We start from the raw sequence: 12,679 nt of genomic DNA, 5'->3' as shown, positions 1-12,679 counted from the left end.
GGCAGAAGTCATATTTTTCTCTTCTCAGGGCAATATAGTTGGACAAAAGGGAGTCAGCTGTCTTCTCTGGTCTCAGGGCAGAAGTGGTCTGAGGGCAGGACGGTGAATCTCTCCTGGTCTCAGGGCAGAAGTCATATTTTTCTCTTCTCAGGGCAATATAGTTGGACAAAAGGGAGTCAGCTGTCTTCTCTGGTCTCAGGGCAGAAGTGGTCTGAGGGCAGGACGGTGAATCCCTCCTGGTCTCAGGGCAGAAGTCATATTTTTCTCTTCTCAGGGCAATATAGTTGGACAAAAGGGAGTCAGCTGTCTTCTCTGGTCTCAGGGCAGAAGTGGTCTGAGGGCAGGACGGTGAATCTCTCCTGGTCTCAGGGCAGAAGTCATATTTTTCTCTTCTCAGGGCAATATAGTTGGACAAAAGGGAGTCAGCTGTCTTCTCTGGTCTCAGGGCAGAAGTGGTCTGAGGGCAGGACGGTGAATCTCTCCTGGTCTCAGGGCAGAAGTCATATTTTTCTCTTCTCAGGGCAATATAGTTGGACAAAAGGGAGTCAGCTGTCTTCTCTGGTCTCAGGGCAGAAGTGGTCTGAGGGCAGGACGGTGAATCTCTCCTGGTCTCAGGGCAGAAGTCATATTTTTCTCTTCTCAGGGCAATATAGTTGGACAAAAGGGAGTCAGCTGTCTTCTCTGGTCTCAGGGCAGAAGTGGTCTGAGGGCAGGACGGTGAATCCCTCCTGGTCTCAGGGCAATATAGTTGGACAAAAGGGAGTCAGCTGTCTTCTCTGGTCTCAGGGCAGAAGTGGTCTGAGGGCAGGACGGTGAATCCCTCCTGGTCTCAGGGCAATATAGTTGGACAAAAGGGAGTCAGCTGTCTTCTCTGGTCTCAGGGCAGAAGGCATATTTTTTTATGTATTATTTAGTATATTAGTAGTTTGTATAATATGCAGCGCTGCCTGGAATAATAATAATTCTTCTTCTTCTTCTTCTTCTTCTTCTTCTTCTTCTTCTTCTTCTTCTTCTTCTTCTTCTTCTTCTTCTTCTTCTTCTTCTTCTTCTTCTTCTTCTTCTTCTTCTTCTTCTTCTTCTTCTTCTTCTTCTTCTTCTTCTTCTTCTTCTTCTTCTTCTTCTTCAAAATATTTATCACGACCGATCAGTTTGATGCTTAGCCTGTGTTTCTCCAAAAATCTATATGTTCAAGTTTAGTGTCTTTTATAATTTCAGATTATGGCGACACATTGGGTGAATGGTGTTAAAAAACGGTTGAAGAAGCCACATGACTCCAGGGTCCACCAAGATGTTGTTATTATTAGGGGGGATGCCAAGGAGTTCATGGAGGGTTACATCAAAGAAGTGCAGGAGAAGGAGCATTGCTACTTCAGACCCCCAGTCTGCCGCCGGCAGGACTATTATTACTATGGCTGTGACCGTGGGAATCACGCTGCAGGCAAAAGTAATGGAGAAGCCACACAAACTCGGGCCAATTCTTGCAAGGCATACATCTCTTTCAAAGTCATCACGGATGCCGGAATATCAGGTGCCATAATCCAAAAGATGCTACAGCACACTGGCCATGACGAGGCTAATTCTAAAGAGAAAAACCGCATCCACCCAGACCTGCATTCCCTCATTGAAATATGGCTTCAACAGGGTTGTTCTACTTCTGAGATCTTAATAAAAAGCTATGATTGGGCTCAACAAAATGGGCATGTGGACAAAAAAGACCGCCGGTTTTACTTGACCCCTAATGACATTCGGCTTTTAAAGAAAAACCTCAGAGGTGTGGGTGACAGTGATTCTGTCAGTGTGGACCATTTGGTTTCCATGGAACTCAGAGACAACATCTGTTTTTATCAGCCACTTCACAATGAACAACCATTCATTTTAGTTGTACAAACACCATTTCAAAAACAACTTTTGGAAGAGAACCCCCATCCAATGGTTTTCATGGATGCTTCATACAAAGGCATAACAGCCTACGGGTATGCATTTTATGCACTGTTATTGATAAACAAAACTGGAAGAGGTGTGCCATTTGCCTATTTTATCCTGAGCAAGGAAACTACTGCAACAGTAAGCCTCTGCCTACAGAAGCTTCAATTGAGTAACCCAAGCTTCTATCCAAGGTCAGTCAAATGTTAGCATAATTTATGTTATACTGTATTTATTCTTTTCTTTGTAATTGGAACAACAGGAAATATGCATGTTTGACTTTGAATCTGGAAATACTACTGCACTGAGCTACAGCTTTTGAATTTTGGATCTCACTAGGTTCTTAACTCTATTCTAAATTTTCTTGATACAATGTTTACACTGTATACAATACACTCTGTCTAATGTATGCTTTTGGGTGTGGTGCAACTTTTTCCTCTCTTCTCTTTTCTTTCTTTTTCAATGTTACAGGTCAGTGATGATGGACCGTGACTTGAGAGTGCTTAATGCTATTAAAAGCGTTTTCCCAAATGCAAAGCTTCTCCTTTGTTGGTTCCATGTGCTTCAGGTAAGTCGATGAATATACAATATCACTATTTGTGACATTTAAATCTACAATGTTGTGCAGTTGACATTGACAAACTAACAGGAAAGGTCAACTGAGCAGGTACAAAGTACTATTCTAGAGATCTTTGGCAAAGTGTGCTGTTTTCAACAGTGTTCTTTAAAAATGTGGTGGGTGTGTAAACAAGTGTAATCTTTAACTGTACTGTATATTAAGGGCAATCAACTAGTGGTCTGCAACGTAATTGCTGGTGGTTGTGACATAAATACTTACAGTTTGCAGTATATGCTTATTTCAAATCCTGAATTCTACTTACATGAAACATGAAAATTTGGGATATACTGAGTTACATTGCAGTACAATAACATAAACTCCCTTTTGGCCAAGCAATAGAAACTAACTGCCACGTGACAGGGTGAAATAACATACCCTAATGTGCATCTGAAGCAATTTATGCTGTTATAGGCTGTTAACCGGTGGCTTGTGAAGACAGATGGAGGTCACCTGACACCTGAACAAAGAAATGTGGTAATTCATGCCATGGCATCAATGAAAGCTTGTCTGACGGTACTATATTTACTATATTTTCTTACATTCATAACCCCAGTGCAACTAAGTGGTCCTGAACAAATTATGCATTCTGTAGTGCAGTGGTTCCCAAACCTGTCCTGGAGGACCACCAACACTGCACGTTTTCTTTTTCTCCCTAGTCAAACACACCTGATTCAACTCATCAGCTCATTAACCCATGTGATAATGAGCTGATGAGTTGAATCAGGTGTATTTGACTAGGGAGAAAAAGAAAACGTGCAGTGTTGGTGGTCCTCCAGGACAGGTTTGGGATCCACTGCTGTAGTGTACATAATAGTGAGTTTACAATTATTTATACTTTTTCTTTTTAATGTTTGTATATAAGCATCTCAGATTAAATATGTTTTTCCCCTAAGGAGGAAGAGTTTCTCAATGTATCTGCCAAGAAATGCAGTGAGATCGACACCTTTTTGGATAGTCCCCATGTAACAACTTATCTGAAGACAAATTGGTTTACTTATGCGGAGCTGTGGGTAAACTTTGGCAGAACGTTCTATCACTGTAGCAGTGAGACAAACAACAAGGCTGAAAGGTATTTTACTTACATTTGCCAATAATATTTCAAATAATTTATTTTCATATTGGGATCAGAGTATTTGCTTAAAACATCAAGGTGTTGCTAACATCATGTTCCTAAAATTATGCATGCAAATATAGTGCCAGTCTCTACTAGCTTTTCTCAAAATGGCATGGGCCTATCTAATACCACATATTGAACACTGACTTACTATGCACTGAACGTTACGTCTTACCACAAGGCCGGCTCACCTCGTGGTCTGACTATTGGGAGGCAAAGTTTACCATGAGCTGAAAAACCCATATTCCCCAAATCAGCAGTTAATGCAGCTCTTTAGGTTGAATGAGCGAGGTTTCACTGAAGTCAGAAAAAATATGTAGGAATCAGTGTTTTACACTGATAGTTTATTTTGTATTGCTATTCAATTATTTTCTCCCAATTTGATAGGAAGCCAATGGTATGGTGGGTGTCAGATTTGTAATTGTCAAGCTTTTCACGTTTTTCATCCCTTTCTGTCTTAAAGATTTTTCCTTACGTTGAAATACCAGTTTCTGCGAGGCCAGGCAAACCGAAGAGTCGACCAACTTCTGCTTTTGCTATGTGGAGATGTAGAAAAGTATTACAGGTTAGTAATCTCTCTAACAGGGAATGTGGATTTTGCCAAATGGCTATTTCAGCCTGTTATAGAATAAAATAAAATGAGACGCAGCTACTTTCATGAAGCTTGCCACCCTCTCACAGTCTTAACAGTGAATTCATTTTTTATGGAGCTGTTGCACTAAAAAACAATCACCATGACTACACAATGAAACTTGCATTTAGCTAAAATCTATCCAACAATAAGGGCCAATATACAGAATGGTTATGAGTTTATGGTATTGCATAAGTTATTGGCCATCCAATCAGAATATGCAAAATGTGTGCCATTAAAAAGTTTGTGATGGTGCACTTACCTGTGTTGAAGCTAGCTAGGGCACACTCTCACACACTGGTCCCCTGTCGCTCCCCACTGTCCTATCTGAGGCAAAGGCTACTATTTTACTGTAATTCCAAATTTGTGTCTTGTTTTTCATTACTGCAGCTACATGGATGGCCTCAGCGAAGCAGGACGACTGACATTATCCAGCTCTGCTGCTCACCAGGCTGCTGCGCTGCTATTTAAAAATGGTGTGGGCAAAGATTTGGACATAGAAGCGGGGCAGTGCTTTGTGCCGTCACAGTCAACAAACACAGCCTACAAAGTTAACTTGTTACACTTCACGTGTGAATGCACCAATTTCCGGATGGGAAACATATGCAAACATATTCTCTTGGTGAAGATGGAGGTAGGCAGGAGAGGTATTGACATTGAAAAAATGCGTAATAATAAAGCGCTAGAAATCATCAGCCTCCGTCTCTATCAGCAGACTGAAGATGAAATAACCATCTTCAATAGTGATGGGACTATGAGTATTGTGAATAGGAAAACTCCGACTTTGTGCACATGCATTGCTAATAGTTTTGGAGAAAGATGTGTTTGCATACATGTCACACATGTCCTCAAGCCTCAAGACATTCTCACAGACCCCAAAGAAAATGCACAAGTGTCTGAAGCCTCCCATGGGAATCCTCCCATACAGTCCATGTTATCAGACCTACTAGAGTGGAGCAAGTCCGAAGCATTTGAACATACCCCTGAACTGTACAATACCATCCAAAGAGCACACAAGCTGGCTTTTGGAAAATTCACTGCTGTGTCCAGAAAAAAGAAAATTACCCCTTTACATGGTTACCGTAAAAAAATTAAAAAAGCTAGACTGCAGAGAGCAGTAGTTGAGAACTTTAAAAGCAAAAGAAGAGCAAGAAGAACTTAATTCTGTTATTCTGGAGGTGCCATTGTTTGCATGTGAAAGCGCCCGTCTTGATTGGTTGATGAATTTTCTTGGTAGTTAAGGTAAATAAAATACTGATAATTAAATCAAAGTTTTATTAAGTTTTGGGAAATATATAGACTTCTTACATTAATGGCAGAAGCAATAGTAGTGTTTTACCAATATGAAATGTAAATTACACCAGCAGAGTGGTGAAGTACACAGGTCCCGTAATTCAGTAAAAGTATTGATCCCCAAGAAAAATGTACTCACAATTACAAATAAAGAAAATTGCTTTATAACTTTGATGCTTTGATACATTCTCAGTCCAAAACCAAGACTTTACATACATTCTTATGGTTTAACTTAACATGTATTTGGCAAATTATGTTTTCAACCTTGTGTTGTCACAAAAAAAAAAAACACTTTCTTCAACGGTTTAAACCATTTTTTTCACAGTTTGGTTTTGCTTTTTCCAACATTTTAAATTATTTCTTTTACATATTTTCAGTGCTTATTTCTACGTCCCATATTTTCTGATATAAAACAAAAATTGAAACCGGGTCAATTTCACCCGAAGTCAACACAAGGGTTAAATCACATCTATATTGTGCAAAGTATTTTACTTAGTAAACCATAAAGACTATTCCTTTGTCAAGGCTACCCATTTACTTCTGGAGACAGTGGAGGTTCTCTGCCTCGACCAGGCACGCATCAATTAAAGAAAACGCACCCTTCAACATTTCTGGTCCAAGGCCATGCGTAGCGAGGTTGTAATAGGACCAGTTGGCCTCCATCGCGGTCTTTATCCTTGTTAGTGTCTGCCTGCAAAAGTGTTAAAAACAGATGTTATTGACATAAAGAACAGTGGTAGAGGTGATGTAATACAATAATGCATATGTAGATCTAAGCCTTTTTAATCTTGCATACTGGCATTGGTAACAACAGATCAATGAACCTGCAGTGTTGGGCCTTGACGATGGCCTCAAGATGTTGGTCCTCCTCCAGGCAAGCCTGGCCAATTTTTTGAATTGGTAGGTATTTAAAACCCATGTAATTTACATCCTCTGCAAGGGCCAGACATTCTTCTACAAATACACAGTGCAAGAGAGTACAAAAAAATTATATTTTTGTCAAACTAAGAATGGAGTATACTGTTAAGGACAGAAACGAGATTCAGTCATTCCAAAAAAAGTTCTGATCAACAAGTGAAAGTGCCTTGATGATGCCATTTGATGAGTCCGCCTAGTTGATAAGATCTATGAAAATTTCATAATTACAGCCTATAATGTTACTTGGGGAAGAGGTAAGTCCTGTTAATTCAAGACCTCTCAGTAATACAAAGGTAGATTCTTTCTGAGCCTACTTATCCCAGAATCTTCATTTAAGTGGGCTAACATCTTACAGAGACATAAGACACGATAACGAGATAGCGTCTATAAACAAAAGATGTTTACCCAACCTCCTATCTCACTGTTTTCTGCAACCAAAAACATATAGATCAGAGTTAATAATCTATGTGCATCCGTGTTGGTGGCAATTTCTAAGTGAATAGGTCAATGATGCAATAATCACAATAAATAATAAAACTTGTAAAACAAGATTTGAAAATTAAAAAATATTTTTGCTATTTGTCTTATTCATTCTTATGATTTGACATCACAGTGAGGTTGCAATTTCACCCCGATTGCATGCCATACTGCTGTAAAGTGTAAGATGGTGGTATTGGAAAAGCCTAATATTTTCTGAGGTGGTACTCAAGGTAAAAAAATTTTTAAATCACTGCCCAATGTCATGCAGAATAGTTATTTCTGGCAATGTGTTTGTATTGTGCGTAACAAGAACCAATTTCAATGCCTTCACATCCTGCCAAAATAGTGCAAAATTACCAAAATCTTAATGGTAACAAAGATTTCCGCCTAGCCAGACTATTAAGAAAAGATTCTTATACCAGCTGTGTGAAGTGATGGGTGGTCCACTGCCCTTAAACTCTTGCACATCATGTTCTTAACCTCTAGACCTCAGTTACCTTCACACAACTTGCTGACACTTGTTGACAGCCTGATTCGTGGTCCTGGCTCCACCTGTGAGTCGTGCAACTTGGCCATGACCGCCTCTTTTTGGCTCTTGCCTTTCCTTAAGTAGGCCACCAGAGCATTGGGCGAATAGCCCTCTGGTGGCCCACACCTTCTAACCAGTTCCTCCCTAGTCACTTTATATCTGCAATATCAGTGGAGATTTTAAGCAGGCATATAGAGTTAAAACAATCTTCTACCTTGTAGAAATGTTGGTAGGTAACACTTTAGGTACAGGAGAACACATACATGACACCTTAAAAAGGGTTTTAAATCTAGGTGGAAGCTGGGGACTTTTAAAGATTTATTCCACAGCAAAGGTGCTGCAAGTAGGAATTTTGTGCCATGTTAGCATGATGAGCCATGTAAGAGGCTGTTATGAGCTTTTGTAAAGGCTTAGGAATATGATATGCACCTGTCCTTACAGCAAGAGTTTACCTAAATTTGGGAAATTAGTAATTGTCTGTAGAGAAACAGATTTCTGCTTAAAAATTCCTTCTGTGTACTTCTGATAGCCTAGTTACCAGCCCCACCTACTTCATTTCATACAGTAAGTGTGACCCCGCGCAATCACAGTTCCGGACTTTGAAAACATACCGAGCCAAATGCGTTCCTCCCTTGTACACAGAAACATTTTTCGATTGTCTACGTTCGTTAGTACCTCCCAAGAAGGTAATTTCTCAGGGCCAGACATAACTGCAGAGCAAATTTAAATTTAAATATAATAGCGTGCAACACCGAGGGTTATACCCAGTCTAATATACTGTATTTTCCGCACTATAAGGTGGTAATCGTGCAATGTGTAGACCTGTGCACAGTTATTGTTTGGAACTATTAATTGCTTAGAGAAGAATTATGTAAATGTATGAAATATTGATGGTAATGACATACAAAGTTACCTTTTGGCCTTGGTCCCGTCAGGTAACCGGAGAACACTCTCCACTTCGAATAATACTGTAGAAGTGAAAAAATATTGTTTTTATTTTATTGTCAACTCATTTCATGGCCAAAACTATGCTGACCATAAATACAGTATCTTCCTACCTTGTTCACCCTCTGTGGACTCAGATTCCTGTGCAAGGCCACCATCTACTATATTTAAAGGAGAAATCCGGTGAATTTTAACATTGAGCTAATTTTTTTGTAATAAAAATATTTTTGGATAAAAATTATGTTATTTAAGCCAGCGCAAATACTTATATTTACATCCTGTTTTCGGTCGAAGGCCATAGTAATCGATTGTTGAGTTCACGCGCGTGATCATAGGTAACTTAACCTATGCGCGTGAACTCGACAATCGACTAGTATGGCCTTTGACCGAAAACAGGATGTAAATATAGGTATGAGCGCTGGCTGAATTAACTTCACTTTTATTCATATCTTTCACATCTACTGCAGTCAGATTCAACCCGTGTTCACTCTGAAGGAATCACTCACATTGGCTGTGCACTTGTAATGACACATCAAGGATGTTAAGAGGATAAAAGCAGGTTTAAAACTTGCCCCATTGAAGTCAACAGGGTGCAAATTTTAAAAAGAGGATAACACGGTGTAGGCAACACCGATTTGTGTCGTTGTTCTCTGTACTGACAGCACTCCAAATTTACAAAAAAATTAGCTCAATGTTAAAATTGACCGGAGTTCTCCTTTAAGACCAATCAGAGAACAGCATTCAGGGAACAAACTGTTTCAAAAGAAAGATCTCTGTACTTTCCTAACAGCAAAGTTAATACATCAAAGACACAATTGCTTACTGAAAAGATCCCTAAATGTATGTTGTGAGTGAGTGACTCGAATGCTGACCATAAATACAGTATCTTCCTACCTTGTTCACCCTCCGTGGACTCAGATTCCTGTGCAAGGCCACCATCTACTATATATAAGACCAATCAGAGAACAGCATTCAGGGAACAAACTGTTTCAAAAGAAAGATCTCTGTACTTTCCTAACAGCAATGTGCTGTTGGTGGCAGAGGAAAGGTGCGTATGTGTGTGTGTGTTCTCTATATTTTTTTTTACCTGCACATGGGTGCTCTCCAACAGGTTGATCTGTCCAAACATAAAAGAAAACAAATGCCTACATGAAAGATCTTCAGGTGGGCTGTGTGTGTTTGTATATTTCTTACCTAAAAAGCAGTGCTATGTGGATCAGTTAATACATCAAAGACACAATTGACCTTTCGCCGGCCCCTCCCCCTAAACGGCCATTGTCCAATCACACATCATAGCAACCGTTACTATGTGAGCAGGTCCGACAAACATTAGCAAGATGGTGTTGAAGCGTGCGCCCACGGCGTTTGTAAATCGGACACTAGATACCCCGAGAGATTGTCTGGAGGAGTTGTGTTCTTTCCATTCCCAAAGCCGAAAACACAACGTGAGCGATGCCTACAATGGATAAAACAGTGTGGACGGCCCCACTCCCAGTTAAATGTGTCGAACATTACGAAGCATAAATACGTCTGCTGGCTGTGGTGTCGATGGCTACTTAAAGTTTTTTTGTTTTGTTTTTCTGATCTGAAAAACTATCCTATCTGTTACTCAAAAAACATATTATTGTCTGAACCGCGAGTTTTATGATCTGTTGTCCCCCTAATAAATATTATAGTAAGTGCATTATGAAAGACAAGCAATGAAAGTTATTTAGATGCAAATTAAGGCTATGTCTGGTTAAACAGTTATTGTGCCCTATCTTGCACCCAGCGCAATTGACTTTGTACACGTACGCATGTATCATTCCTATTTTGCACCCGCGCAAAGCGGACTTTTCCCTCCACAGAAGCAGGTCGGTTAACTAAGAAATACACTTGCGCTCCCCGGGGCGGTTCAGCGCAAAGAGGAGGCGTGTTCCGGCGCAAACGTTCCCTCATGCTATTTTACAGGTTTAGAAAACAATTCCGCCACTGACCAAAAAAAAACAGTTTAAAGTCAGTGGCGCGTTGCACATGTTATTCATATGCTATTTTAAGGGCGCATGCTTGGCCTAAATCAATGTAGCGTGTGCACAACGCACATACACTTTGATTCTCTCATCTACACACAGACGCAGCAGTTATCATTTTTGCAAATCATACATTATTACGATAGATAGATAGATAGATAGATAGATAGATAGATATAGTTTATTATAAAAGCATACATCTAGCTTATACATTTACCCAAATTATCATACGCCTGTTTAACCGATGTTAATTTGGGTGTGTTTCTCCATCCCCAACGTCCCTGACGGGAACGTCGGTCTCCTCGGCCTTGAACCGCTCCTGGCGTGCGCCTGGCAAATCCGCCGTTATAATAGGAATCCGCTTTAGAACAAGCGTGCCTGCTCTTAAAGGGAATGTGAGATGTCGCTCTGATTGGTTTATTTCACGTTACGCCCAAACCACACCTATGAATAATGAAGCTACTTCAGACCAACCCCTTTTAGATTTGCGCCAGGGGCAAGAGTCATTTATCCCGCCGGGAAAATAGCAACAGCGCCAAGACCCGCCCACAAAGTTACTTGCGCTTTGACACTTGCGTTTCAGATCGTTAAAATAGGGCCCATTGTGTGATTTCGTTTATTGTGCGTTGTCAACTTGAAGCATGAATTTGAGAAAGAAAATCATTTTTGGAAGAAAATGCACCACGTACTTTTGTCAATGATATAAGTTATAGCTAAAAGATTGTAAAAGCTTTCAGTTCACCCTGCCTAATTGTAGTTGAAAAGTCAAATTAAGCTTGATTAATGATATACTGTGACTGATCAGATAAACTACAGCATCGAGAATATAACTCCCATGTGTTTTGCAGCATTTAAAATTTTTGTCATAGTGTGTTATGCGAAAAAACACACATAAGAAATTATTGCTGACAGTTTTTTCTTTCACACAAAAACACAACAGTTTCAACAGTGTCTTTCAATGCTTTTAAACACTTGTTTTCTTGTTCTTTGTCATATCACAAATGATGTGTATGAACACCGGTAAGTTAAGCATTAGCCTCGATAGAGACGTAGATAGTAGTCGTGTCTCCTTCATTGCGTATTTTTATATTTTGAATATATCCCTCCACTGCATACTGTAACCCCTTTTGCCTCGATCTGGAGGATATCGCGGAGGTATTGCTCCAAAAATGGTCACTGACACGCACGGGTATACCTCTTCCCGTCATGGCAATCTGTCGCGCTGGTTGTGTTTGACCATTTGTTTGTCGGACGTAGCAACAGTAACTAAGGGGGGCGGGGCTCGGCGAAAGGTCAATTGCTTACTGAAAAGATCCCTACATGTATGTTGTGAGTGAGTGACTCGAATGCTGACCATAAATAAAGTATCTTCCTACCTTGTTCACCCTCCGTGGACTCAGATTCCTGTGCAAGGCCACCATCTACTATATATAAGACCAATCAGAGAACAGCATTCAGGGAACAAACTGTTTCAAAAGAAAGATCTCTGTACTTTCCTAACAGCAAAGTTAATACATCAAAGACACAATTGCTTACTGAAAAGATCCCTACATGTATGTTGTGAGTGAGTGACTCGAATGCTGATCACCATCTACTGTATTTAAGACTGTGTCTGTGTGTGTGTGTGTGTGTGTGTGTGTGTGTGTACCTAAGCTAATCAAGAGCAGAACCAGTCTTGGAACAACATTGGTACAAATTTACTTAACATTAACAATTATACTAGGTTTGGTTGTAGCTTGTCTACATACATCAGCCCTACTTACCAAACAGAATTGCCTAGAATCTCAATACACCTAAAATGAATCCCAGTCTGTGGCTGTTCTTACCTGTATTTTTAGACTTGGCGATTTTTCCCTAGAAAAGAGAAAAAAACATTAAGTATACAATGTGTTGAGAAACAGTATGTATATTTTGATCATTAACCCTTGCCTTTTTTCTTCTTAGAGTCTTCGTATCTAAAAGAAATGAACATGTTTCTTAATGTCATTTTAATGTTATTATAATGTTTCAAAAACCAAATAATAATCATGAAAATAATGATTCATTCTGCATGCTTATTTCAATGTGCGTAGAACCAAGACAGTGTATTCACCTCATCCTTCTAAGAAAGATCGTAAATAAATAGCATCTGATTTTGAACATAAACTTAATGTCATATTTTATGCTTGAAATGATGTAGTAACAATGTACTCCGAAGTATGACATCCTCCGAATTTAC

General features: G+C 39.7%; 2 protein-coding genes across 2 annotated transcripts; one reads left to right on the top strand and one right to left on the bottom strand.

The window, feature by feature from the left end:
• The first annotated feature begins 1,221 nt into the window (after nucleotides 1-1,221).
• On the top strand, nucleotides 1,222-5,488 carry LOC311282550 (uncharacterized protein). Its single transcript, XM_084396367.1, has 6 exons — nucleotides 1,222-2,117; nucleotides 2,395-2,491; nucleotides 2,954-3,055; nucleotides 3,436-3,611; nucleotides 4,120-4,221; nucleotides 4,678-5,488. The coding sequence occupies exons 1-6, from the start codon at nucleotides 1,324-1,326 to the stop codon at nucleotides 5,447-5,449; spliced, it is 2,043 nt and encodes a 680-aa protein (XP_084252493.1). The 5' UTR covers nucleotides 1,222-1,323; the 3' UTR covers nucleotides 5,450-5,488.
• Nucleotides 5,489-6,114: 626 nt separating this feature from the next.
• LOC311283313 (transcription factor aptf-4-like) lies at nucleotides 6,115-12,666 on the bottom strand (the record flags this gene model as incomplete). Its single annotated transcript, XM_084397666.1, has 10 exons — nucleotides 6,115-6,271; nucleotides 6,405-6,534; nucleotides 7,476-7,666; nucleotides 8,421-8,475; nucleotides 8,566-8,613; nucleotides 9,347-9,394; nucleotides 9,540-9,569; nucleotides 11,838-11,885; nucleotides 12,288-12,315; nucleotides 12,652-12,666. The coding sequence occupies 10 exons, from the start codon at nucleotides 12,664-12,666 to the stop codon at nucleotides 6,115-6,117; spliced, it is 750 nt and encodes a 249-aa protein (XP_084253792.1).
• Between the last annotated feature and the right edge of the window lie 13 nt (nucleotides 12,667-12,679).

This window comes from Rutilus rutilus, assembly GCF_951802725.1.
Source record: "Rutilus rutilus genome assembly, chromosome: 23".
Taxonomy (NCBI): domain Eukaryota; kingdom Metazoa; phylum Chordata; class Actinopteri; order Cypriniformes; family Leuciscidae; genus Rutilus; species Rutilus rutilus.
Note: the sequence above shows the minus strand (reverse complement) of the source record. Positions and strands in the feature narration are given on the sequence as shown.

What these genes read in the sequence shown, in the direction of transcription:
- LOC311282550 (XM_084396367.1), top strand. Translation starts at nt 1,324, where the DNA reads ATGGAGGGTTACATCAAAGAAGTGCAGGAGAAGGAGCATTGCTACTTC. An exon ending in AACCCAAGCTTCTATCCAAG is followed by an intron (nt 2,118 to 2,394) that starts GTCAGTCAAATG and finishes TCAATGTTACAG; the next exon opens with GTCAGTGATGATGGACCGTG. An exon ending in ACAAACAACAAGGCTGAAAG is followed by an intron (nt 3,612 to 4,119) that starts GTATTTTACTTA and finishes TCTGTCTTAAAG; the next exon opens with ATTTTTCCTTACGTTGAAAT.